The 27810-nt window shown below is 39.8% G+C and overlaps 1 protein-coding gene across 2 annotated transcripts in view; it reads left to right on the forward strand.

Annotated features, from left to right (window-relative positions):
- DGKH (diacylglycerol kinase eta) overlaps window positions 1–25971 on the forward strand; it is a 275087-nt gene extending 249116 nt beyond the window's left edge. For both annotated transcript variants that reach the window (XM_050947072.1, XM_050947081.1), the window contains 6 exons: window positions 5874–5979; window positions 7385–7477; window positions 13289–13408; window positions 13536–13644; window positions 15060–15190; window positions 23635–25971. In XM_050947072.1, the coding sequence (XP_050803029.1) occupies window positions 5874–5979; window positions 7385–7477; window positions 13289–13408; window positions 13536–13644; window positions 15060–15190; window positions 23635–23724 (649 nt within the window). In that variant the 3' untranslated portion in view covers window positions 23725–25971. The remainder of the gene's footprint in view (window positions 1–5873; window positions 5980–7384; window positions 7478–13288; window positions 13409–13535; window positions 13645–15059; window positions 15191–23634) is intronic.
- Window positions 25972–27810: the final 1839 nt, after the last annotated feature.

Below are 27810 nucleotides of genomic sequence, written 5' to 3' on the forward strand. Positions count from 1 at the left end.
AGAAAATATATGGTCCCCTCAAAGGAGTATGAATATCTCTACATTAACCTACCTCTTTGCTCTTTAGTGGTGCAGTCGGTGAATGAGAGGGAGTGTCATGGCCAGCAAGCCCCGGCTCCTAAGTCAAAGGAGGCTAGGCGCATGGACCTCCTAGGCCGCAAAATATACTCAGCAGGGGGCCTCCAACTTAGGGTGGCAAACCAACAAACCCTCCTAAGTAGATATAACTTTAACACATGGGTGTCTTTGGGGAAGTTTACAGAGCTTCTTCCCCAGGAATCCCGTCAAGAATTTACTGCCCTACTTGAGAAGGGTAAAAAGGTAGCAAGAACTCCCTCCAAGTCTTTCTGGATGCAGCGAACTCTGCAGCCAGAACTCTGGTGTCAGGAGTGACGATGAGGCATATCTCCTGGCTCCAGGTATCAGGCAGGTGTCCGTTCCTACTGTCCTGGACTACCTCTGGTCCCTGAAAGAACAGGGCCTAGCAGTCTCTTCCATAAAGGTGCATCTGGCAGCCATCTCTGCCTTCCACCCAGTGGAAAATGGCCAATCAATCTTCTCTCACCCCATAGTTTCAAGGTTCCTCAAGGGATTGGAACGTTTGTACCCTCAAGTGAGACACGCGACCCCTATGTGGGATCTCAGCTTGGTGCTAGCCAAGCTTATGGGTGCTCCTTTCGAACCACTGGCCACCAGCTCGCTGCTGTACTTTTCCTGGAAAACAGCCTTCCTCGTCGCTATTACTTCGGCAAAATGAGTATCTGAGTTTTGGGCCTTGACAGCGGACCCACCGTATACGGTATTCCATAAGGACAAGGTATAGCTGCGACCACACCCCTCCTTCCTCCCTAAAGTGGTGTCCGCCTTTCATGTCAATCAAGACATCTTCCTCCCAGTCTTTTTCCCGAAGCCACACCCATGATGTCGGGAACAACAGCTGCACACCCTAGACGTTCGCAGGGCTCTCGCCTTTTATATCGAGAGAACAGAACCCTTCCGAAGGTCACCTCAGCTCTTTGTAGCTGTGGCAGACCAGATGAAAGGCCTACTGGTCTCATCCCAACGAATTTCATCTTGGGTAACATCCTGCATCCGTACATGCTATGATTCGGCTCACGTTCCGGCTAGCCACCTCACCGCCCATTCTACTCAGGCGCAAGCTTCATCTGCTGCCTTCCTGGCCCATGTTCCCATCCAGGAAATATGTCGGGCAGCAACCTGGTCATCGATTCACACCTTTGCCTCACATTACGCATTGGTTCAACAGTCCAGAGATGATGCAGCATTTGGCTCAGCAGTTTTGCATTCTGCAACATCTGACTCCGACCCCACCGCCTGGGTAAGGCTTGGGAATCACCTAATTGGAATTGATATGAGCAAGCACTCAAAGAAGAAAAGACGGTTACTCACCTTTGTAACTGTTGTTCTTTGAGATGCATTGCTCATATCCATTCCAAACCTGCCCTCCTTCCCCTCTGTCGGAGTAACCGGCAAGAAGGAACTGAAGGGCTGTTGGGTCAGCAGGGGTATGTATCTGGCGCCATAACGGTGTTGCTAGAGTAAAAATCTTCCGACAAACGTGCACGCGGCACATGCGCACTTAATTGGAATGGATATGAGCAACACATCTCGAAGAACAACAGTTACAAAGGTGAGTAACTGTCTTTTCTTATGCCTAACTATTAATAATAAGCGATACATTAAAGTTCAAAATATACTGTTGTTACTGGATTCAGTTTTTGGAGGTCACCAAAAGGTTACATTTAAACCTAAAACACATCCTAACTGTGCATGTGAGAAATGTATAAAAATACTCACATATACAACGCATACATGGAGGTGACATCCATGTGATAAACTGCACAGTGCTTCAAACACATGCTGATAACCACCTCATCTTCAAAAACCCACCAATTAAAAGAAAATCCACCATCTATAGAAGAGTTTATTCCTTTTCCCCTCAGATATATAATTTCCCCCCAAAATTATGCCTGTTCTAGGCTCAGAAATTAAAGGATTCAATCCTGGGCCAGGAACAGCCTCTTAGTATGATCTATAAATCTATCAACAATTCTTCTGTGCATAAAATACAAAGGGTTTTAATCTCTGGTATCTTGTGGCTCCTCATGTGTTCAATTCTTAGCATTAGATATGTGTGTTCAATCCTAGGCATTTTTTCTCAGGCTTATGAAACATTTTCCTATCCCTCCATCCTCCCATCTGCCAAACTTTTTTCTCTAATGACTCCTGTTCCTTACCCCAACACAAAAAATTGTGTGTCCCCCAATCGCCCAATTATCTGTATTAATGAAAATGTACAGCACAGTTGCTGCTTTTATAAAACACTTTTTTTAAACATAAACACAGTCTTAACTCTTAAATGACTAAATAATTAAATATCTGTAAGAACAAAATCTAAGCAAGTCTAATTGTCCGATAGACCCTTCGTATCTTTTTGTGTACCTATTCATTGTTATGAGAGTTCCCATTCTGCTGGAAGTCCTAAGAGTCTCTTGACTGTTGATCAGTTGAAGTTTTGCCCTTCAGGGGTTCGTGTGTGGCTAAATCTGCTGAAATCGTTTCTTCACAAGAACAGTGAAGAATTTCTAGTAGTTTGTATCATCTCAGCGAGGCTTTGCTGCCCCTTTCTCAGTTCCAAATCAACCCAAAGTTCCAGATCAGTTGGAATGATTTGTTTCGGCTATTAATTTGAAAACTCCAAGCTGTATGAAACCAGTGTTGTATCCAGCGACCTACTAAAGAAATCCACTTTGAATTTAAATTTTAAAATCATACATTTTTCCCATCCTCCCATTCATAATCAAACACAAACTAATCCCTTTTTGCTTTCTTGTCTCAGGACAATCAAATGATACATCCAATTCTTTTGCCTTCTCAGGGCTCGTCTACACAGGGACACTGAGGAAAATTGATCTGAATTAACTAAAGTGTGAATTTAAAGTAGATGAATTAAACTGTATTCAAACATGGTGTGGATGCTCTTACTCAAAATTTAAGTGGCCTTAATTTGGTTCAGTTTAATTCACTTTGAAAGTGAATTAAGCTAAATTGAATTAAGGACACTTTAATTCTGAGTAAGAGCATCCACATGGGTTTAATGTGGTTTAACTAATCCACATTAAAAGTTAATTAAGATTAGCCTTCTGAGTGTCCCCAAGTAGACAAGCCCTCAGCTGCATGCTCAAAATCATTTCCTCTATGTGGCAGAGGAGTTCCATCCATTGAATCATTCTGTATTAACTTGCTGCCAAGGCTCACTTCAACAAGCACATCATGCCAATGTACACAAGGGCCACACTTTATTTAGAACCGTGGTAATGTCAGCTTGGAGTTTAAATGCTGTTGATTTCAATATTTTCCAAATCTTGAGCAATGCATCCAAAAAACTATTTTTGGCTGATAGTGATATGCCTACACAGAAATGATTCTGCTCTCTCACTCAGCCCCAGAACCCATTTCCCCCTAAAACGCATGATTTTTTTAAGAAAGGGAAAATTCCGTTTTCAGAGCAACACCCCACTTTTTCTAAGAAAAGTACATTTTTATTGAGTCACAAACATTTTTAAAAGCCACCAGCAAAGTTTATAATTCCCCAAATCACCACTCATCTTTTTCCTGGGAACTTGCAAAGCTCTTTTATTTTTACATGAGACACCCCTTGAAAAATCAAGAAAAGGCCCACTAAGAATTCCTTATTTATATTTTTTTTAAATAAAGGCCTTGTGCTTTCAAAGGAGCAAATGCTTCTTTTTATAAAAGTATGTGTTTTGAGTGTACCGCAAGCAAAGCCATTCACTCATTTTTAAGTCAGTTTACTGAATCTTTCAGAGAAACATAGGACACAGACTGGAAGGGATCTCCTGGGTAATTGAGTCCAGTCCCGTACTATCGCAGGCACGCCATCATACAATCTCATCCATAATTTTATCAAGCTCCATCTTAAAACTAGTTGGATTGTTTGCCCCTATTACTACTGTTGGGAGACTGTTGCAGAACTTCATTTCTTTGATGGTTAGAAACCTTCTTCTAATTTCCAGCCTAAATTTATTCATGGCCCATTTGTTCTTATGCCAATGTTGTCCTTTAGTTTAATTAGCTCTTCTCATTAGCACACACCTACTTTTTGTGCCAATGTCATTGAAGAAAATATTAAATAAGATTGGTCCCAAGAGCAAACCTTAAGGCACTCCACTAGTAACCTCTCTCCAGCCTGATAGCTCTCCTTTCATCATAACTTGTTGTCATCCCCTCTTTAGACAGTTCCTTACCCAGTTTCCAATTCTGATATTAATCCCTATCTTAACTAATAATAGTCCATTGTGTCAATGCTTTACTGAAGTCCAGATAGATTAGATCTACTGCATTTCTCTTGTCTTTAAAAATCAGTTATCTTATCAGAGAAACATATTGGCTTAGTCTACCATGATCTGTCTTCGGCAAACTCATCTTGCATTTTGTCCCATTTTCTGTTTCAAATGAGATCTTTCAGCAGAAAATAGTGTAAATACCCTTAGTCTTGCTACAAAGGCACCCTAAGTGATGATGCTGAATGAGAGATATTTTATGTCTGAGATGATAGATGTGTTTAGGGAGGGGTGTCTCTCGATATCCAGTCGAGAGTCTCTGGATTTAAAATGTTTTATCTCACATATGCAGACTCACACACCGTTTTCAGACCTTCATAATTTTAAAACTGGGATTTTCTTCAAACTTGGATTGTTTTTCCTGGTTCAGCAATGTATAGGATAGCACCACATTTGATGTTTCTAACTAGAGTCTTCTGTGTTGTGCAAGTACAAAATTTCAGTTGCAACATATGTGTGTGGAATTTTTACTTTCCCTCCTGTCATCCCATCAATCTCGACTTAAAAAACTGCCGAACCAGTTTTGTATATGTTTTTTAAAACGCTCACCTTTGGGCAGAGATTAACATAGATATTTTCAGTTTAAAAAATGTTTTTGAGACTGTTATGAACAAGTAAAAATACCAGTTTACAGTGGACTGTATTATGGAGCTCACTATCTCAGATGCTATAATACAGAAATCATGTCATGAACCAGACACTGCTAGAGCAACTGTTTAACTGCACAAGTTTAGGACAGGAATTGTAGAACAGCATATTCAGTTTAAACTGCAGGGATGACTCAAGTAGGCAGGAAGGGAGAATTTATATAGACATAATGTAATACAATTATCCAAACTGAAATTCAGCCAGGTCATAGGTTAATACAGGGGCTGGCAACGTTTCTGGCCTGAGGGCCACATCAGGTTTCCAAAATTATATGGAGGGCCGGTTAGGGGAGGCTCTGCCTCCCCAAACAGCCAGGCGTGGCACGGCACCCACCACCTATTCATCCCTCCCTGTTTCTGGCCCCCTGATGGCCCCTCTGGGACTCCTGCCCCATCCAACCCCACCATTCCCTGTCCCCTAACAGGATATACAGATTGTCACATGACACCACCATAATAATTCTCTTCAGAATGCGTTTCCTGTATGAATTATGTGAATGAATATTCCTGGTTTAATCAGTATAATCTATATGTAGCCATTGCTGGTAGGATGACATGCCAGTTAAGACAATAAATGTTCCTGAAGTCCTCATATCAGAGCAGATCTTCTGTATGAAGAATGTCATTTAGATAAGAGAGCAAAGTGCTTTGTTGTCTAAGGTGATACTTACATTTAAGCTTTAAATACGTAGAAATATACATAGGACTCTAGGACAATTAGTGTAAATGTTGTGTGAAATATTTCTTTTCCATCTACCAGTGTTTTTTAATTTTAATCACATTTTAACTGGTTGTAAAAGAAGATGACAAAGTTCCTTTCCTGTTTTTCATATTTTTGTAGAATCTGTGAAGCAGCAAAAATACACAGCCTGTTGGAACAGGAGCTGGCTCATGCTGTCAATGCATGTTCACATGCATTAAATAAAGCCAATCCAAGGTTTCCGGAGGTAAAGGAACAACAAAGCGTTATTTAATAATAAATCAACTGTAGCCTCTGTGTGCAGAAGTATTTCTAGAGACATTGGAGTAGTCTCGTAGTCCCGATCACCATTTTTCGTGGCTAGCATGTTAACTGCTGAGGTTATTGATATCCCAGGCTCCTGATCTGCAAACATGCTTAACTTTAAGAGTGTGACATAGGCCCAAGCACCGAATGGGATGGGAAGGAAACCAGCCATGCTTTATCTCCTGCACCTACAGCAGCAGCCTCGGCACCCCCTCCTTACTCTTGTAGGGCCACTTAATAGCTGATGGACTCTGTTGAGACTCTACTTCAGTGAGTCTGAAAGGCAGAGACAGCAGCAGCAGGGGCACCCAGAGGGAAGAGGAAGTGGGAGAAAGACTCCCTTCCTCACAGACCTGGAGCACATTGGAAGAGGCAGAGGATACCTGACAGCTCCCATCTCACCTTCCCCAGTGGGGAGGAGGAAGGTAGTGCTGGGTGGAAAAACGTTCCCTTTTTTGGCAACTGGACCTAAGTGGGAGTGGGACATTAAGCATATTGGAAATAGAGGGGGGCAAAGGAAGATACAGGGGCTCAGCAGAGCATAACATTAAGGGCATGGCTCAGAGCGCTGGGAGATGGACACAGAACTACACCCAGGTACAGTCATGCGGTCACACTCACACAGATGCACATACATCTTAATGGAGGATATGGTGCTAGTGGGAGAATTTCAGGAGGAGCAGAACTGAGTTCCTTATCTCCCAGCCCAACCTCCACTGTTTGAGCTTTTGTAGGATCTCGGCACTAACATAATTTCATGAACATGAGTTTGTCGGTCCAAAATTGTCTAACTTAACATAATCTACTTAAGCCCCCATCACCATAGTAACTATGCAGGCTAACCACTGCTTGTTAAAGTGTGGCAGATCGCCCCCTCAAGTGTGATGTGAACAATCCTCATTAATGATCCTTGTTAATAAAAGGCCCAGAGTTTCTTTAGTGGCATTAGCCAGCCATAAAGAACATGTGGCTAGTCACTTGATACTCTAGCACATCTGAGCCCTCAGTAAACAGAGTCAGGTGCAAACCAGCCAGCAAATACAGTGCATTTCCCCCTCTTTCATTCTGGAGTCTTATGTAAACTAATATGGTCTGTTCTGCCCCTAAATAAACAGTGAAATTCCCAAAAGCTTCAGTGGCAGTTGTAGAGATGCATCTGAGATCAGATTTTGGCCTCTGTACATTGCTCTATATCCTATTCCCTTTGGTCTGGCAGAATACACTTGTCAAGCAGAGCTGGACCAAGCTGGTTGCTTTTGGAAAAACTGACCAAGGTTGGGATTGTAAATTCAATGTACTTGTGCTCACAGTTTAACTTATTTGACTGTTCTGCTTCTATTCCCCAGAGTCTTACCAGAAATACCGCCGTTGAAATAGCTGTCAATGTGAAGGCACTACATAATGAAACTGAATCTCTACTAGTAGGAAGGGTTCCTTTGGTAAGAAGATAAAATATATGTTGTGTAACTTGGCCCTGTGTACGTCATGCTTCTCTAAAGGAGCACCATAGCGTTATAGTGCAATGAAATACTATACCCCGGAACCTATAAAAGGCTGAATCAGAGGATTTGATACTACATCTATTATTTTGAGTTGGAATTAATTATGAATTGTTCTCCTAGTCCATTCACCTGCAGCATGGCAGGAGTTAATTTCTCTTCCTAAACCATTGTTAATTGGTGAGTGTCCAGTAAAGTTTTGTTGGCATTGAAAGTCATTGCATCTCCTCCCTTGGTTGCTTGTTTGTGGATCTATGAGTAGTTAAGTTCTTCAATAATAACACGTGCTCTTGACATACAGTTAGAAATTGGTACATTTGATATGGTGAGGGGAGGAGGAAAGAAACAGGGTTCCTCATGCTTTTCTATCAATGGATACACTAAGTTGGAAGGGTTATGTCTTTTTCATGCCTTTAGTCTTCAAATTCAGGAGAAAATTATTAATATTTTATTAATTACCTAAGTGTGTGATAATTACAAATGGATATTGATTGGAATATTTTCCTGTAGAGGGACTTGAGTCTGAAAGGAATGGTATTAAGATAAAGACCCTTTCACATCCTAAATAAATGGTACAAACCCACTTTATTTCCATATATCAGAGGGGTAGCCGTGCTAGTCTGGATCTGTAAAAGCAGCAAAGAGTCCTGTGGCACCTTATAGACTAACAGACGTTTTGGAGCATGAGCTTTCGTGGGTGAATGCATCCGACGAAGTGGGTATTCACCCACGAAAGCTCATGCTCCAAAACGTCTGTTAGTCTATAAGGTGCCACAGGACTTTTTGCTGCTTTTATTTCCATAGTGACTAAAAGTCATTGCCATCCGAAGACTGTGTCAGCAGTTCACTTCTAGAAGTATTAACATGTTAGGCACATGCTCTACTTTACTTAACTTTAGGAAGGGAACAATGCTCTTTAGATAAATTTATCCAATATAGGGGAAAAAATCTGCTGAGATTTCAAATTCCTGTATGTTAATGTGGAGGCAGGAATGCAATATTTGGGTTTTTAAATGTTTGGGGAAAGGAATTTGGTTGAACAGTCCTCAGGTGGTGATTGGGATGCTATTCTAAAGGTGGTATAATGTACCAAGGGATGATAGGACATGTTTAAATTATGAAATCATGCACGCTGAAACCCCTGTTTTTCAGCCAATAGAGGGCACAACCTCACTCTTAGCTTATCTATGCTAAACCATTTTTTTTAAACAAGACTGTTGTCTGATATCAATATATTTTCTGTGTCAGTCCGCATGTTGACTTTAGAGATATTCATAACTCTCATTTGTGAATCAGCACTAAAACTTAGCCCTGGACAGTCTTATTGGCTTGTACTTCCATCAGTGCTGAAATAACGTAGATTGGGCTGACCCATGGAGATGATAGATACAGATGAAAGTTTTGGTGTTACTTAAACTACCAGTCAGGCACCATACTCAGTTTAACTGTCTCCCCTGATAAAGAAGCAGATCTCTTAATTTGCTTCTTCCTTATTTTTACCTCTTTTCATCTGTCCAATTCTTCCACATTCCCCTTCTCTGCATCCGTGCTCCTGACAGCCATGCAGTTGATACCATCATTGTCTGTACTGCCTGTTGATCTTTGTTTGGGAGTGGAGGCAGGTGGGGTTGTCTCTACCAGTGTTGCTCCTTCCATCTCAAACTCCTCCTCCCCCTACTGAGAAGGTCTAATTGACAAGTCAGACTCTAATTCACTGAGCTAATCTTTCCATTAGAAACAGGAAGGTTATAAAACTTCGTGGTCTGTTAGACATGCAGAGAAGAGATCTTGCACTAAGTTGGTCAATTCTCTTATTTCTGCTTCAATTTCACTATTGATTTCAGTGGAAGCAGGATCAAGCCCTTAGTGCAGTTTCTCACTATAAGCAGAATTAATTGATTTTCAACTGCCAAAATGTAATTCTCTGAGACTCTATGTGAGACCTTAGATAAGTGCCATCTGAGGAAACCCATACTGTTTGGACCAGTCCACTTTTTATCTTCTCCTGAGAAGAACAAATCAAAAACAGAATAATCCAGAAAATGAAAACATTCTAAAGTGATGTCCTCCTCAGAGGAAAGAGAGAGAGGCATCCTTGTCATTTATGCCCAGACTCCAAGCCTCCCCCAGACACCATTGTACAACTCAAAGGGCATCAAGCAGCCTGTGGGGTGAACAAAAAAATTAAGGCTGCTGTGACTCTTGTATTTTCTCCATAAGTCTTAGAAACTTCTTAAAAAAGAATCTCTTCAAAAAATCCCATAACAATGGAAAACTAAGAATTCCAATCCCATTACACTAAACAGTAACATCTTACAAGAGAAGAGCTCTCATTAGAAAAAAATGTTAATATACAGATACTCTAATGGCAAGAAGGAAGAAAGTATTTTACTATACCAATGTGGGCACAAGAACAAATGGATATAAACTGCCTGCCAGGAAGATGGGGAGGGATAGCTCAGTGGTTTGAGCATTGGTCTGCTAAGCCCAGGGTTGTGAGTTCAATCCTTGAGAGGGCCACTTAGGAGTCTGGGGCAAAATCAGTACTTGGTCCTGCTAGTGAAGGCAAGGGGGCTGGACTCAATGACCTTTCAAGGTCCCTTCCAGTTCTATGAGAAAGGTATATCTCATATATTATAAGTTTAGACTGGAAATTAGATGAAGGTTTCTAACCATCAGAGGAGTGAAGTTCTTGAACAGCCTTCTAAGGGGAGTAATGGGGGTCAAAAGACATATCTGGCTTCAAGACTAAGCTTGATAAGTTTATGGAGGGAATGGTATAATGCAGGGGTCCGCAACTTGCAGCTCACCAGGGTAAGCACCCTGGCAGGCCGGGCCAGTTTGTTTACCTGCCGCATCGGCAGGTTCGACTGATCGCGGCTTCCACTGGCCGCGGTTCACCGTCCCAAGCCAACGGGGGTGGTGGGAAGCCGCGCCCAGCACATCCCTCGACCTGCACCTCCCTTGGCCTGGAATGGCGAACCGCGGCCAGTGGGAGCCGCTGTCGGCTGAACCTGCCGACGCGGCAGGTAAACAAACTGGCCCGGCCTGCCAGGGTTCTTACCCTGGCGAGCCGCGTGCCAGAGGTTGCCAACCCCTGGTATAATGAGATAGCCTAATTTTGGCAATTAATTCATCTTTGACTACTAGCAGTAAATACGCCCAATGGCTGGTGATGGGATGTTAGATGGGGTGGGATCTAAGTTACTACAGAGAATTCTTTTCTGGGTGTCTGGCTGGTGAGTCTTGCCCACATGCTCAGGGTTTAGCTAATCGCCATATTTGGGGTTGGGAAGGAATTTTCCTCCAAGGCAGATTGGCAGAAGCCCTGTGGGGGTTTTGCCTTCCTCTGCAGCACGGGGCACGGGTCACTTGCCGAAAGGTTCTCTGCACGTTGAAGTCTTTAAACCATGATTTGAGGACTTCAGTGACTCAGACACAGGTTTGATACAGGAGTGGATAGGTGAGATTCTGTGGCCTGCATTGTGCAGGAGGTCAGACTAGATGATCATAATGGTCCCTTCTGACCTTAAAGTCTATGAAATCTATGAAATTCTACCTACCAAGATATCTCAGAACACTTTTTTCCTCCAGAACTAGAGATCAAAGGCCTTTTCAGCAACCATGTAAATCTTTACTATCCAGCAGGTCCAGCCCCTACAGATCCCCTCTGCAGGAGCACCAGTCAGGACTATCTTGGTCACAGACAAATGGACTCTTGAAATCGAATCCATGATACCATGTATTCTGTAATTGCAGAATTTGACAACACAGAATCCAACCTTTCGATGCAAAACTGTGCCCTAGAATCTATGCTTTCATTTCAATAGAAAAATAATGAACTTCAAGTCCTCTTAGTTATGAAAATTAAATTTGAAATTTTGAAAATGTAATGGCAGTTTAAACTGATGCCATGTGTCTGCTTGATTCAGATCCCAACCCCAAAGTGTATCTCTGAGAAGTGTGACTGGTCCCATCGATCTCAGTGGGGTGTTTACTCTGAAACCTCATGATGGCAATTTAACATTTCAACATGATGGATCTTTTTAGCAGAAATATCCAGCTATTGTGCTTATCCCACATCACAAATGGCCACCAACACCTTTCCTGGTGCCAAAAGTCTCAGCCTATATTTCCAGCTTCCTCCATTACAGCTTCTACACAATGCTACATTTCAGTACAAAATGTACTCTATGGCAGATTGAAGACTGAAAATGTGGAAGTAGTATAAAATAAATTATTAATTTTAAATTCATTTTCAAATGGGAACAACTGTACTGATTTTGGTGGTCATTTTCAAAATAACCTGAATGTGGAATTCAGTATGGATTTTTTTTTGTTTCAGCAAAACAAAGATACATATTTTTTTTTCTTGAATGACAGCTGTCATCATTGGGCAGGAGACTCTGTGCATGTGCACATGTATTTCCCCCATTCGCTCCACTATCTACAGTGGAAGATTGAACAGACAAAGCTCACATCTTAATAGCTCTTTCTTGGTGACACGGGTTAGAATTTTCAAAACTCATTAAAATGACTGTTACTCTATTGTGGCTTGTGTGCCTCTCTCCTTAAGGACTTCCAACTCAGGGCACAATTCCATATGGTCTGTTCACATGTGGGTGAATCACATGATGGGGGGTCTCAGGAGACGTGTATTATTCCCACATCTTCCATTAACCTGCTGTGTGACCCTGAGCAACTCACTTTACCTTCTTGCACACCTCTTTTTTCCTTATTTGCAAAAGGGGATAATGATTCTTACCTTTCTTTTTTTTAAAGCAATTTATAAAATAGGCTGTCAAAGGGCAAGTTACTATTTCTGACTCCAACATACCTACTTTTCACCCTGCTCATTCCACAGAGACAGTGAGTCACTGTCAGAGCTGGGATTAGAATTTGGGTATTCTAGCTCCTAGTTCTTTGCTTAGTCTATTCAAGGGACATTGAAATCTTGGAAAGGCCTTCATGAAAGAATCCTGATTACTCCACCCGTTCAATTTCTACTTCCTAACCAGAGAAGAGCTGTACATCACATGAAAAAAATTGAGGAATGGCAGCATTGGGCTTCCTGAAACTATAAGTTACACTTGCTTTCTCTGATGCTGTTTTTTATCTAAGTTTTCTCCAGGCCACTGGCCTTTATTAAATTCTTACCTCCCTTGTTGCGTGACAGCATAGTCCAGCAATAAGAGCATACAACTATGAGCTTATAGCAGAATTGGGAAAAGCACAAAATATTAATATTTTTACATTTGGCACTATGCTGATTACCAATTGTGCTTCTGGATTGATTGGGGTGACCAGATGTCCCTATTTTATAGGGACAGTCCCGATTTTGGGGTCTTTTTCTTATATAGGCTTCTATTACCCCCCAACCCTGTCCCGATTTTGCACATTTGCTGTCTGATCACCCTAGGATTGATGGAAGTACAAGACTACAAGACTAGGGAATTTCTTACTGTAAATTTGGTTTCTCTGGGCTTGTACATCTATTAGTTTGGGAGACTCTCTCATGTGCTTTAAATCTCCATTTATATTTCTGAAGTGTGATGAGTGATGGCAAAAATGGATAGGTGGGCACACACCAAAGTTTTAGCTGTTTTAGTCATTCTTGTAGTTAGGACCAACCCAAATGGATTGGTGAAATGCATGTGCAGGGAAATTAGATGTGGTAAGAAATTCCCTGTTTGTTTACTTTCAGTATAAGGCAGCCATTTAACATTCTTTTTCTGGTTTGTTCATAAATAGCAACTGGATCCTCCCCATGAAGAGCTGCTGTCTGATGCATTACACAGTGTGGAGACTGAACTGAGAAAACTTGCTGAGATTCCATGGCTTTATTATGTTTTCCAACCAAATGATGATGAGGTAGGCCAGGTTATTACTCCTAAGTGAAAATAATTTTATTTCACTAGACAAGAGTAAATTAGAATTCCCCATCATAGAGTGAGGCAATTTTAAAATTTAGTGGTTGTTTTCCTCTTTTTCCATGCAGGATCCACCTCTGGATTATTCTAAGAGAAACAACAGAAGTACAGTATTTCGCATAGTGCCAAAGTTTAAAAAGGAAAAAGTCCAAAAGCATAAGAGCAGCCCTCAGCCTGGTATGTGTTTTGACATTGCAAGAAAGATCATAACTTTTGGAACAAAACATGATTTCATATCTTTCATAATAGCTAAAATAATGTGCAACACCTAGAGTATAAAATCCTAGCCCCTCTGAAGTCAGAGGGAGTTTTGCTGATTGAGGAGTCAATGGGATGAGGATTTCATGCAGTACATTTAGCAGGTGTGTGTCAATAGGATCCCCAAACGACTAGGTGAATAGAAGAAGTATTTTGTAGCTACTGTTTTGCCATCTACTTTTGGGATAGAAGGTCCCATGTGTCTGTTTGGGTGGTTTTATTTAACTAACTCCATGCCAACACAAATCATTTATAAACCAGTTCTGTTTCTGTATAAAGCACTGATTTCGGTTTTTCAGGGTAGTCTGAGAGGCTGCACAATGGCTTTCATTAACACTTGTTTAATTGAACCAGTCGTCCTTTAAAGTCCCAAATAAGTTTTCACCGCAGTTAATTCTGTACATCAAACAAAATCCTGCTCTCTTAATTAGTTAGTAGAAGTTGAACAAACTCCACTCTCCTCTCTCCCCACTGTTATCTGTGAACATACTGCCCTGAAAATAACTGGTGTCACAACAGACCTAAAACTGCTCCAACACCTTGGTCTTTCACAGCAGGCAGTGTGTTAAACTGCCTTCAAATGCAGAACAAGCTCTCTTTAGTTGTTAATCTGAATTTAGCTTCTTAGTTCACTAATATGTTAAAATATAAAGCATATTAGAGTACTTCAGTCTGAAGCTAATCAGCATTGAATGAAAGATAAACAAAGGTACAAAAGAATAATAGTAGCATAAAACTACTTTCTTTGAATAAACTTGGCCTATTAAGACTAATGTGGGCAACTAACCTTAGAGAACAATGTTGACAAAGAGCTTTTTAATGGCCTGTGCAATTGGTATAGTTAATAGAATATTTGTTGCATTAATTAAGAGCACTAGAAAAACTTCTGAAGTTGGGCTTACATGCTGCGATCGCTATAGGAGTTCAGTATATATTTGAAGTGTGGTTTTTTTTCTGACTGCACTGCAACCAATAAAGTGTCATTAGTATACAGTGGAACAAACCTGGATCTTGCACCACTGATCCTAAGATGATTAAAAGTGAATTTGAAGTATATGAGGTTTGATGGCTTTATTGAGGAAACTGGAGTAAAGCTGAAAGCACGGCTGCAAAGCAAAGAACCCCATCTTTGTTTAGATACCGTCTAATGTTTATTGCTAACCTCTGACCTGCATGTGAAAAGAAACTCAGTTTTTGTGGAAATGACACCTTTAATCTTTCCCTTTGCTAGCACGGCAGTTCTACTCTGTTTTCCACTCTCTTTGGCCTAACCTTTGCTTGTAATGCATTTGAGCATGTAGAAATTAAGGGGGTTTTGCTCTTAACTTTGGTAGTTCAAAAATGGGGCACAGATGAAGTTGCTGCTTGGCTGGATCTGCTCAGTTTGGGAGAGTACAAAGAAATCTTCATCAGCCATGACATCCGAGGCTCTGAGCTTTTACACCTGGAAAGGCGAGATCTTAAGGTATTTCCTTTGTGCTACTTTTCTGCTCTTGAGAATTTTGTTTGACAAAAACAAAACAAAACCTTTCTCCTGTCCTTGCTTCTGTTATGTGCTTGTAGCTTGGCTTATACTGTGCAAATATGCAGTAAATTACTACACGCTGTCCTGTGGCCTGAATTTCTTGTATGTTGACCTGTATTTTCAAACCAAGAATATTAGCAATATTGGAGATTCTTTTCTCATGCTTCATACAGAATGATAGTATGTTCCATCAGGCACAGTGAAAGCACTCCTATTGTCTTACCTACATCAATATATTACATTGTTAACTTTAAAAAACCTCAGTTTTAACTAGATTTATTAAAGAAGATCAGTGTGGAAGGCAAATTATTCATAATCAATTTATTAGGCTAGTGATAATTATTTTAAATGTATCTAGTGCAAGGTCAGTAGGTAAAAGTTCATTTAAAATTATGAATACATTACTTCAGTAGTCAGTGTGTGGAAGGTGAACAGTTTGATGATAGTCTTCACACTGGCCATTTGCAGGCTTATGAATTTGTCTGTCAAGTGTTCAAATGTATCCTTCAGAACAACTTTTTGTTTTGTTTTTGGTCAGTTTTTAATTTTGTGAAAAAAATCAAGGCTTCTATCTTTCTGAGATCATTTATTTAAAAAATTAAAAATCATTCCTCCCTGTTCAGTTCCAATTAATAAGAACCATGTTTTGGAAGAAGAAATATTAATGCATTGAAAAATATTAGCCTGGCAAATGATAGCTAGTTTGCACTTTGAAATGGTGTTATCTGAGATGGCTGGTCTTTTTCAGGATCTACCTAAGTGCATCCATTATATGTAATAGAGACAGTATCTTTGGGGATTGATTAAATTACTTTTTCCTGGAACAGAAATAGTGACCTTTTGATAATGTGTTTGAGAAATCTGCATGCAAAAATGTGCAACTTCTCATAAAACAAGAGGTTTCAATGTATACAGTATCCTAACATTTACCTCTAAAACACAAGTCATTGTGTCCAGCCACATCTGAATACTGCTGCATGTCTAGGCTGTTTCCATGTGGACATCTGTAAGGATGCTCCATTAAATTGTTTAAAAAATTGCTCCCATAGCCTGCAATACTTCATGATAAGAGAGTGCTGACATATGTCTGCCATGGGAGGAATGCTGTTGGCAAAGGTAGTTGTGTTCTTGTAATGTACTTAGTCTTGTATTATACATGTCACTAGTCCTTCTGTTAAATCCTGCATCAGTGAGACCCGTGAGCCTCTTTGTCACTGCATTAAACGCTTCCATTGAGGCCTCACAGATCCCAAACCTGCAAGAACCAAGAAACAGAAAATTTTCCAAATAATACATCACAGACAGCATTCCAGTCTCTGGTATAATTGCCCATTGTCCAGCTATACTGAAAGAAGGAAACTTTATATGGATTTAATGAGGCCGCAGCTATATTATTAAATGTCTGGGACTATCTGGCAGATAAAAGAGTATAGTGCAGGCAACTCCATGTCCTTCAAATAACTACCTGGGGCTTCTATCAACCCCCTCTCATTTTTCATCCAGGTCCCCCAGCCAATCCTTGGCTTAGACCTTAGCATCCATCCCCCACCTTGTAGGGGAGGGTTAACGTGGACTATAAGAAAGGTGGGTTGGATCTCTGCCATACCAATCATAGGAGCCCTGAACCGCCCCCCGCCCGCTCTGTTCCTTTAACTAGCACCTCCTTTTTAAGTGCTTTACCAGCCCATTTATTTGGTCACTGGATGCCTTCTCTGTGGAGTACCTGCACTGGACATCTGCCCCACACTTACAGAATAAGTTGCGACATATAGCCTCACACCCTTTCCACCTCACTGTAATAGGTCCTCCCTGACACGCACTGTGGGGAAAGCGAAAGACCCCCACTCCACTGAAGCCAATTTGGTGTGAGGGAAAACATTCCTTCCCAGCCCCCCTAAAAAGGAGTAACTAGTGCAATGCCCACAGCAAGTCTTAACCCAACCTGATATTTGCACATCGAGGGGAGGGAAGTAGGGTGGGTGCTGCCTTGCCTGCTGCGTGGAGAAAGGGCTTCTAATGTCTGAATCTGCCCCTTTTAAAGTCTTCCGTCCTTAGGTACCCAGGGGATGAATCAGTGTTGCTATACTGGCCCCCACCCACCCTTTTTACATTGGCTTCTGACTTCCTTCCTTTCCCCCTACCTGTAAAACACTGCTACCTTCCTCTGGCAAGCCAGGACAATGTCTTCTCCCTACCCCCCCGTTTCAGGTGCAGTGCAGTCATTCTGAACAGGGACTAGACGATTCAGAAGCTAGACAGGAAACTCGGCACCCCAGGGCTGTGACTGTCTCAAAATGATAAAAACCCTTGAAATTAAAAACTCAAGAGATCGAAATTGTAGTAAACAGCATTACAGCAGGAAAGGCAAGTCCCTCTGGCCTTGTACAAGGATCATTTTGATTATGTGATCAAACTGAAACTTAACCAAGTAGCTTTCTGCAATGTGACCATTAACGGACTCTCCTTGAAGCTAGGGCAAATGATGAATCAAAGTGATTTTTAATTGCCAGTGGTGCCACTATCCATGAACTACAAAGAGGCTAGGTCATGTGCATTAACCACAGTGTCACATTGAGAGTGTTTCATAATTTTGCAAGAATAGCTGTGGAACTTCCAGTAAAAGTGCTCATTAAATCCCAGCAGACCCTTTGGCCAAATGTTTGTGATTTTTATGTTTTAGCAGCATATCTGAATAGATGAGTGGAGCACTAAGGCTGTCTGTTGCAAACAATACTAGCATGAATTCTGAATGCAGACCACAAATTAGAGACAATGCTCGGCACCTATAGTTTTCTGACTGCTGAGTTGATAAAGATATATCCCTGTGCTACAAGGACATTGGAAAACATGTCCACAGATTTCCCCTATCATATTTTTCTCCCACATGACTACTGAGATGTGAAAACTTAATAGGTCTTCAATATACATGGAAGTTAGGATCCATCTACATCCTTTCCTCATTGTGATCAATGTTTGTACAAGGCCCGTACTTGTACTATGTGGCGTGGTCTTTGATCCCTCACCTGTGTGTAACCATCCTATTCCCTAGACTGTCTGCAGTGAATTTACCTCTCACCTTGCCTGAGCTATGGGAAATGGCTTCTGTCTGTTGCCCATTATAACTAAGCCTGCCGGCCCACCTCTCTCCTCTACAATCAGAGGGTTACTGCAAAATTTTATCACCAGGAAAGCCCTTTCATGAACCAGATCCCGAGTGCTGGAGTGTGACCACTTCCTCCTCACCCCAGCATCCAAGCTGAAAGTAATTTATCAAGCTGAGGAACCCGACACCAGTCTTTTCTCAGTCATAGTTGGTGTGTCCTGAACTCAGTTTGTGCCTCTCTGGGGCATCTGTTCAAAATGGAGAACATCTTCAAGAGTCTTGTCCCTCAAGACTCTGCCTCTTTTGCCCCTTCTCCAGCCCCAAATACCTGATCTTAGCATGGACCTTCTATCCACAAGATCTCTCCCTTTTGATGGTGGTGAGAATGAAACATTGACTGTCAGTGCCACAGGAGCTGCAGAAGGAAGGCCTGACTTAGACCTCAGTTCCCTTTGTCTGCTCTACAAGCAGACTCCCTCAGCATGTCTTCAAGTGCTTCCCAAATAATCTGTGCAGCTACATGGGGACGTACACTGAGAGGAACAATAAACTCCTGGGAAGCCCAAACAGTCTGGCCAGTCATTGCCTCAACCTGTAATTTGAAGGAGGAGGGGCCGGAGAGGACGGCTGGGTTGGATTATTGAATTGTTATAAGATTACATCTGGCTTTTATTATAACTCCTCCACTTCACCTTTTTCATAACTTTTAGAAATATCTCCTTGTCAGTGGACGTTTTGATTGTAGAGGTTTTTGTTGGTTTGTTTGTTTTTTTCTTTCAATGCTTGTGCAAAATCCAGTCACTCATTTTATGAGGATTTTATTTATGAGGCTAGAAAGTAATATATGCTGGTTTCATCTGTACTCTCCAGCTTCTCTGTGTCACTCAGGAACCATAAACCTGTTTTTTGCTGGTCAGACAAGCTCAAAGCAGACAGAGGATAGCAGTGATTCTGACCCTTTAATTTTATATTGTTAATGCATTTAAGATGCTTATTTGTACATGCATTACTCAAAAATAGGAAAATTCTTCTTCTCCCTGAGAATTAACCTCTCTACTAATTTACAGTTATTAGCATTTTAAAACTGCTCCTGTGCATGAGAGCTGGTTGCTAATATTCCTAGCTGCAAGAGTATCTATTGGGCTACAGTGGTATTGTAGTTCTAATATCTCTATAGAAAGATTTCAGCACAGAAGTGTGTCCTATATTTGAAGATGCAGGATCTGGATGGTTGTATAGGGAGAGTCAAACTGAAATTTATGGTGAGGGTTGTGTATTGTTTTCATCTTTAGTTTTTGTTAACTGAGTAATAGAAATTAAGTGTTGTTGTAGCTGTGTTGGTCCCAGGATATGAGAGACGGTGGATGAGATATTATTTATCAGACCAACTTCCATTGGTGAGAGAGATGAGCTTTCGACCTTACACAGAGCCCTTCTTCAGGTCTGAGAAACATACTCAGTGTCACATCTAAATACAAGATGGAACAGATTGTTTAGCCTAATTAGTAATACACATTTCAATGGACAATTCAAGATGAAGTGGCCCTTTAACATACTCCAGTAATGGGGGAAGGAAAAAGGGGGCAGGGAGAAGGAAAAAGCGGGGAGGTGTTAGTGGGTTATAGAATTCTTGTAATAAGCTATAAAGCTGGTATCTCTGTTCAGTCCATGATTTTTAGAGTCTAGCAAAGTTATGAATTTAAGCTCCCAATTCATAACTTTGCTAGAATTATGGTGCAATGTCATTATACCAGCCTAATTTCCTACAGTAGACCAGGCCTAAGTACATTTCCCAGAGCTGAAGAAAAGCTCTGCGACCTGCTCTACACTAGAAAATTAAATCCAGACCCCAGAGTGGTGTAGTTAAGCCGACTTGACCCCTAATCAACATTGCTGCTTCCTAGGGAGGTGGCTTACCTGTGCTGAAAGGAGAACCCTTCCTGTCTGCATAGGTGGCGTCTACGCTAAACCTTGTCTCTCTCATCAACAGTAGTTGGTTTAATAAAAGCTGTTACCTCACCCACCGTGCCTCTAATAGGAATTACAATGTTCAAAAAAAGCTCTTTTAGAGAATATTAAAAAAATCCTTTTAAATTTGTTAGATTTTGGACTCACTGGATGTCTTTGTTAAATTAGTAATAAAGCTAGAGGAAATCTCTGCTCTTAAATATGTTAACGCAGAATTCTATATGTATTGTTTGTTTGGAAATATTAGAATTGAACCCTTTTTGCTAAAGATTGAGTGGCAGACCTTTTTTGGGCTGGGGAGGAGGGAGGTAGAAGGCAGCCTCTAGCCTTATCTCCAGAATATAGTACAGATGAAGATTCCCTGACCGCTGACAATTTAAGAAGAAAATTGTTGCAAGAACTTTCATCAGGTTATTCTCCAGTTATTTTTCAAGGACCTCTTGAGTACTTACGTCACTGAGTGCTAGAAACTGTGAGGTGGGCTGGCAATGTAGCTAGCTGTGTGGCATGGAAATGGGGTGCGGGGGAGGTCCTGCTCTGGAGCTAGAGTTGAAATTGTGCTTAGGGTCCCCCTTCCAAGCTATGTTAGCTGCCATCTTTGAAAACCCAGAGCAAATGTTGGCCAAATGGAAGTTCGTTAATCAGATGTCAGATAAATAGAGAGATATGATACCATATATAAGGTGATTAATGTATGCTTTTGGAGGGTGGGGTGCACTTTGGAACAGCAACACACTGCAAATCACAAATCCCTCCCTTTGTGTGGGGCGAAAGTCAGAATAAAAGAATCCCTGGAAACTTTTTGGCATCTAAACTTGCCATATGTGCTGTCTTCTCAACAGAATGGTTTGGGGAGATCTCCACAAGTGAAAATTCAGAGCTTTTTTACCTTTGTTTGTTTTTTTCCCTCAAGAATGGCAGACTTTAACTGAGGGACCAGGAGAATTTGTAATGAGAGTCTGAGGCCTAGGGTTGAGGAAAGAGCTGTTGATATGCTGAAAGGGTCATAACATGATCCTGTCCTCTTTCTAATCCCTGAAGTCTGACAAAATCCTGCTACAATGTTCAACTACCAAAAAATCCTACAAATGAAAACCCTGGCAAAGCCTCATCAAATTCATGCCCAGGTTTGGTGGTGCTGGTGAAAGATGGATATTCTATTTTCATTCTATGTTGAAGTGACTAATTTAGATGGAAACAGTAGATCCTCTGACAAATTGTTGCAAGGAGGTTTCTGAGTAGTTGCTTTGAACTTTTTTTTCTTCATTAGAAAATTAACTTGAAGGCAAATAAGAAAATTTTCTACAACTTTGAATCTATAACTTTATGCCCATTTGGTCTCAGGAAGAAAGTTTGTCATTGTTATCTGTGTTTATTAATTGTTGCATATATTAACTATTTTTCTTTTTTAGATGTTTTTGTTGAATACTCAAGAAAGAGTGAGATTGACAGCAGAGGATAGAACAAAGTGCAGTACAGACAGATGTGCTACAAGTTTCTTCACATTAGTCTGTCAAATCAACTAAATGTGCAATACCTTTGCAGTTTTAGTCTGGGGTCCATTCTGAGCAGGACCTTCTAATTATGCTGAATCATCATATATGATGGTCTTGAGCTGTAGTGTAGATAATTGTCCATTAGGAAACAGGACTAATTTCTTTCCATTTCCTGCCTAACCTGAATTTGAACTCAAATCTTCAAAGGTGAAGAGAGGCCAATGTGTTCAGTTTGTACCCACTTAAATTTTGTATAGCAAAAGGGATTTCTTTCAATTTTATACCACACTCTCCTTGTCTCAGGCGGGTAAATGGAAATTAAATTGCATAATAACTTAAGTATCAATGCTTATTTCCAGAGTTTTTGATGTCTTCAGAACATATATATGTGAACTCTTGTAGAAAGTGTGCATACCATGATATATATATTGTTACCACAGTTTTTTCAGTACATTAAAATAAGAATTATTTTATGCTGCCCTTTCTCTCTTTATTATCCTTGATGTGGAAAATGTGTCCTCCTAAAGTGGAAGATTTTATATTTCAGAAATAGTTCATATGTTCATAATTTTTCAAATAACTTTAATAATATTTAAACCTTGCACTTACCTGGCATAATTAATCCAAGAATTCCAAAGTGTTTAACAAAGGTGGGTTTTGTATATGGGGAAACTGAGACTCAGAAACTTTAGGTAAACTGCTTGAAGTTACATAGTCAGTAGCAGAGTCAGGAATCCCATTCTGCTACTCTGACCACTAGACCAATACAAATTAAACAAGGTTCAATTCCTTTTTTATTTCAACTATACACTGTTTACAAAAAAACAAAAAACTAATTCCATAAGCAACCCATAGTGGGTTGGGTTAAATAAAAGTATGATGGTTATTGCAAAAAATGTAGACAAACTGTTGAAATAAAGTGAATGAAAATGAGTAAGCTGAAACAAATAAATAATTCTTGCACAATGCCCTTGAAATTCTGCAAATTCACTGCCAAAGGGAATGAGTTCCAAAGGTGTGGGTGGTTGAGGGGAGGCAGCCTCTTCGTAAGAGTTCCTTGCTACTGCCAATCCTGAAGAGTTGGGTCCCAGAAAACACTATCGAGAACATTTCAGCTGAGCTTAACTGCCTCATTGATGTACATACAGAAAGTTATACAATACATTCAGATTTGTTTCTTGTGTACTTTCCCGTTTTCCTTCTAGATGTCATTGTCATAAAACTTTCCTCTAATTACCAAGCATATCCATTTTAAGATACTTATCTTTCTGGACTGAGAAATTCACTCTAACCTTAGCTATTGTTCTCTGAAGGAAAGTTGTCCTACATACCTGTAGACCTACATCTACTTTCCCATGGGGATATGTGTATTGCTAATTAAAAGAGGCATGTTAGGGCCACAGATGCAATAAAAATTGATAGATGGAAGCTATGATCTATCACATCCCTTGAAGCCAACAACTGCTATGTTAGAGAGGAGAGGGAGATTGAGCAATTTCTGGAAATTTAAAAAAACCTAATGGCTGTGCACAGAAGTCAGGAGAACACAAAAGTAAGGGTTTGTGTGAGATACAGCAGTAGTTGCAGGTAAGTAATTTTCTCTGTGCTGAATAGAAAGAGGTTCATGATAAGTAGTCTGTAATATATATTTTTTGTTACGTTAGATAACACTTTGCTATTTCCACATTTAGAAATGTGTTTGCTGTTGCAGATCACTTAAAATGAACTGTAAAGGATTCTGTAACTGCTGCATGGCTGAATTGCATTGGGCTTCTTCTCTTTTGTAAATAAAACCCTCCTCTCCTTTTCTTTTGTAGGACCTGGGGATAACGAAAGTAGGTCATATGAAGCGAATTCTCCAGGGAATTAAAGAGCTTGGCAAGAACATTCCCTTGTCTGATGTGTAACAGTACTGGTGCTACCCTTGGAAGGAGGGAGAATTGCTAGTTAACAAAGTGGAGGCACTTGCTGTCTTTGTAGTTTACTATATGGTTGAATAAGCACTGATGTACTATGCAGGTTAATATATCTGAATTCTTGTGTGGTGAAGAGCTTGACCTGAGAATCTGAACGGTTTTGTGCCAAAAAAAGGTGGGGGGGGATGTTATATGTGCTGTGAAGACCTTTTCTTAGTGTGCAAACTTGGCAAGTTCAAGTAAGCACATTTTGGTAAAGAGGTTGGTATATAGTGAACTGCATTGCCTGGAAAATGTAATTAAGTAATGATGGCTTTCCTTACATATGGCCCAGTACAGCTCTCTTACAATGCAGCAACGTATCAACGTAGAGCCTGAGTTTGCCTGTTTAACTTTCTGAGGCATAGCTTCCCTAAAACGTTTTGTACAGAAGACTGAGAGATGGAACATTCCTGGTTTTGCTTGCAAGACTGACATTGCCTCAGGTACTTAGCACTCACTGGCCAAGGAGTATGGTTACAGACACCACGAATGCAAACTATAATGCATGGTATACCTGTCTGAATCATCTATCTTTCTGTTGCATGACATATCTGATACTTTAAACACTTGAACAATTTTTATATCAGTTTTAATAAGATTTAATTTATTACTACTTGTGTGTCTTATATTTGGTTACAGGCACTTTTCTATTCTTCAGTGTTGTATTTTACCTGAACATGTTATGTGGCAAAGGACTTGTGGATGTGAACACTTAGCATCTGTGCCATATTTAGCAAATGATGTGCGTTATATATAATTGACACATTCTATAGTTAGGTTTTTAAATTACCAGTGTAGACGAGGTATATCAGGTAATTAATGCCTGAGTGTTTTGGAGAGACAGGTACCTCACAAAATTATCAATCAGCTTCCTAAATGGAAAATTATGAGAGAATTTTCTTAAGGCTCATTTTAATGTAGCTAGTCAGTTACCTTGAATATCTGTACTATATTTTATTTATTATGCAAAAAGAGGATTAAAAAGGTTAGTGAAACATTTTTTAAAAGCCAGAAGTAATTTAATGTTATTTACTATTGTATAAAATGTTTTAATGTTATAGCTGATTTGATTTTGTGAGGTAAACTTCCCCAGTCTGATACAAGAACTTAGCCATGTGCACCATTTTAATATTGTTTTTTAAAGGTTCATTAAATACCAGAACAACGTACGCATCTACTCCACATATCTATATTCAGTCTGTTTCTTACCAGTACTACTGCACTGGTAAATCATACATATTTAGTAAAAATGTTAATCCTTTCCCAAGTATTGTACACTATGCATGCTTAGGTAAATCACATGCAAAACAATAACACAGAGTGTAAACAGGTTCACTTAGAATTACTCTGATACTAAACATTTCATTAGAACAGGGTTTATACAATTCAGTGGGGGTGCAGCTAAACAAGACATAGTTTTATAATTAATTGAGTTCCCAGATCATTTTTCACCAAGTATTTATCTAATGGGAAAAGAATTTAAATATCTCTGGAGGTAAAAACTATAGTAAAACTACTTAAATAATTAGGATATCTTGATGGTTCACAACTTGGGTATAGTTACACAGTAAGGTCTTCTCTATACTGAAAACTTACATCAGCATAACTACGTCTCTCAGGGATGTGAAAAATCCACAACCCTGAGAGACTTAGCTGTGCCGACTTAACTCCTAGTGTAGACAGTGCTAGGCTGATGGAAGAATTCTTCTGTCAACCTAGCTATCACCTCTCAGGGAGGTGGATTAATTGTAGCAACAGGAGAACCTCTCCTGTCACTGTAGGGAGTATTTACACTGAAGTGCTACAAGAGCACCTGTAGCCTTTTAAGTGTAGACATACCCTAACCCAGCTTGTATAAAATGGATACCTCCTTGCCGTTTGTAAGAATGCAGCATGCCAGCAAAAGAGGCATAGCTTTTACTAATATATCTTCCTTTTCAACAGCAGAGGCTTTGTCAACTCTTGAAGGTTAAAGAGTAGGTTAATATATGATTGCTTTATGATATTTGAGCAGACTTTCATTTGGTTTAAAAAAGTTTGTTTCCCACATTTTTAAAGGGAACAGTGTCAAGTATTAGGTTTAACTTTGACCTATCTTTCTCATTTGGTAGGAGTTATCCCCTGGAAGGTAAATGTCTTACTTAATTTTTTTTCTAACATCCTTTGCCACTCTGTTGCCAGGAAATTTTAATTAAAAAAAAAATAGCTCGTCTGTCTGTCTCAATGCTATGTGCTCTTCTGCTGTGGAGTAAATAGAAGGACACAGTTCCGAGAACTATGTTGACATAACTGATTATGCTGGTAAACAAACAAAAGAAAGAAGCTGTGTTCCATTAGGTTTTCAGCAAAAACCAAAACAAAACAAAAACTGTTTGCCAAGTGCATTATTTTCAAGCTGTTGTACTAAAAGGGTATGCAAACAATAGAGAGTTTTAAGAATGTACTTGACACTGACTCCTTTAATTATGTTCAGATGACATCTGTTATGTCTCCATAAATCATCTTTCCTTTCTCTCCCAGCTTCTCTACAGTGTGTACATTTTAATGTGCAGCAGCATTCTAATTTGTGGGTGTTCTGATAGAATATATAATTAATCTTGCTGGTAAACTCAAGATTACAATTCATTGAAGTGTTTTCTTTGCTTTCCTAGTCATAGGATGAATTCTCTCTAACGTGCTCACTGTCTCACTAAACAATGCATAGAATTGAGCAGATGCAGCAGAATTTCTTAAGACTATACAGAAATTGAGAAAGAAGACTAAAGTGACTGCCTTTGAAAAGGGTGAACACCTTTTGCACAGGAAAATGTATTATTAATAATTCCTCTTTGTTATAACACTCCTAAAATTACCTCAGGATAGGACAACTTTTCAGCTGTTGTGTTTCTGTCAATAGTCCAGGTTTTTTAAGTGACTGCCAAAGAATTTAACGTCAGTTATGTAAGTGGGGGGTTTTGAATGTACAAGTAGACTAAATATTTCAGACTTTATACTGTATTTGACAGAGGCCCAGGAGAGCAAATTTTATAGGAAACTATGACTCAAAAATGTATTGCATATCAGTTCCAAATGCATTGATGAGTAGAACAAAAATAACTAAAGAATCCTTTTGCTGAAGGCACAAAGTCTATAATGTTGCTTACCTATGTGGATTTTCTGCAGAAAGTACTCTTTAAACACAGTGTTACTAACTTATGATTTGATAGCAACTTTTGAAATATTAAGTGTTTTGTTAAAGCCCCAGCTCCTGGAGTCCTTTTTTTTTAAAGTGAGTTTCAAGTCCTCATGGCTATGGAGAAAAGGTTGAAAACATGTACTTGAAGGGCTCAGAAAGCAGAAGGCAAATGAAGAGATCCCCCTATTATGATTTGGGGAGGGGGTTCTGACTCATGACAGTTGAAACCTTGTGGCAGGTAATACTATAACCAAAAAAACAAACAAACAAAAAACACCTCACTGAAGGAAAAAAAAACATGATTGAATACACTTAATATAACTCTTCTGCTCCTGTACGTAGACAACTCACCTCTGACCCATTGCAAGTATGTGCAAGGCAAAACAGGGCAGTTGTTATTAAAAAGGAAGTGACGGTATTTGTTCAGATGACCTGGCTCTACTACTTAGAAGGAGGAAAGGGAGACATGCATGTTAAAATGGTAGTAAATTGTCATGGGCAGATATATTATCTTAAAATCAGGGTTTGTTTTTTGTATAATGTTTTCTACTTTCTTGCATTCAACTATTGTAGCAACCACTTTTTCAGATGGTACATGTGCTGCCTTTATAATATAAAATGCCTGCTTTAAAATAGTCTGTTCAAATCACAAATGCAAATGGTATTAGTTTTTACGGTATTGTAAGGGGGAAAATATGTACAAAATATGAAATTGTTATATTTTTTTCTTTTCACTATATTTTTGTGCATTTTCCCCTTTCTACTTTTTTCCTATACACCCCCATCCACCCCAGTACACTTCTGTTTAAAAGGAAAAGATTTTACACTTAAGGGGGAAGAGAAAATCAATAATAAAAAAC

The sequence above is a fragment of the Gopherus flavomarginatus genome, chromosome 1 (genome assembly GCF_025201925.1).
Source record: "Gopherus flavomarginatus isolate rGopFla2 chromosome 1, rGopFla2.mat.asm, whole genome shotgun sequence".
NCBI lineage: Eukaryota > Metazoa > Chordata > Testudines > Testudinidae > Gopherus > Gopherus flavomarginatus.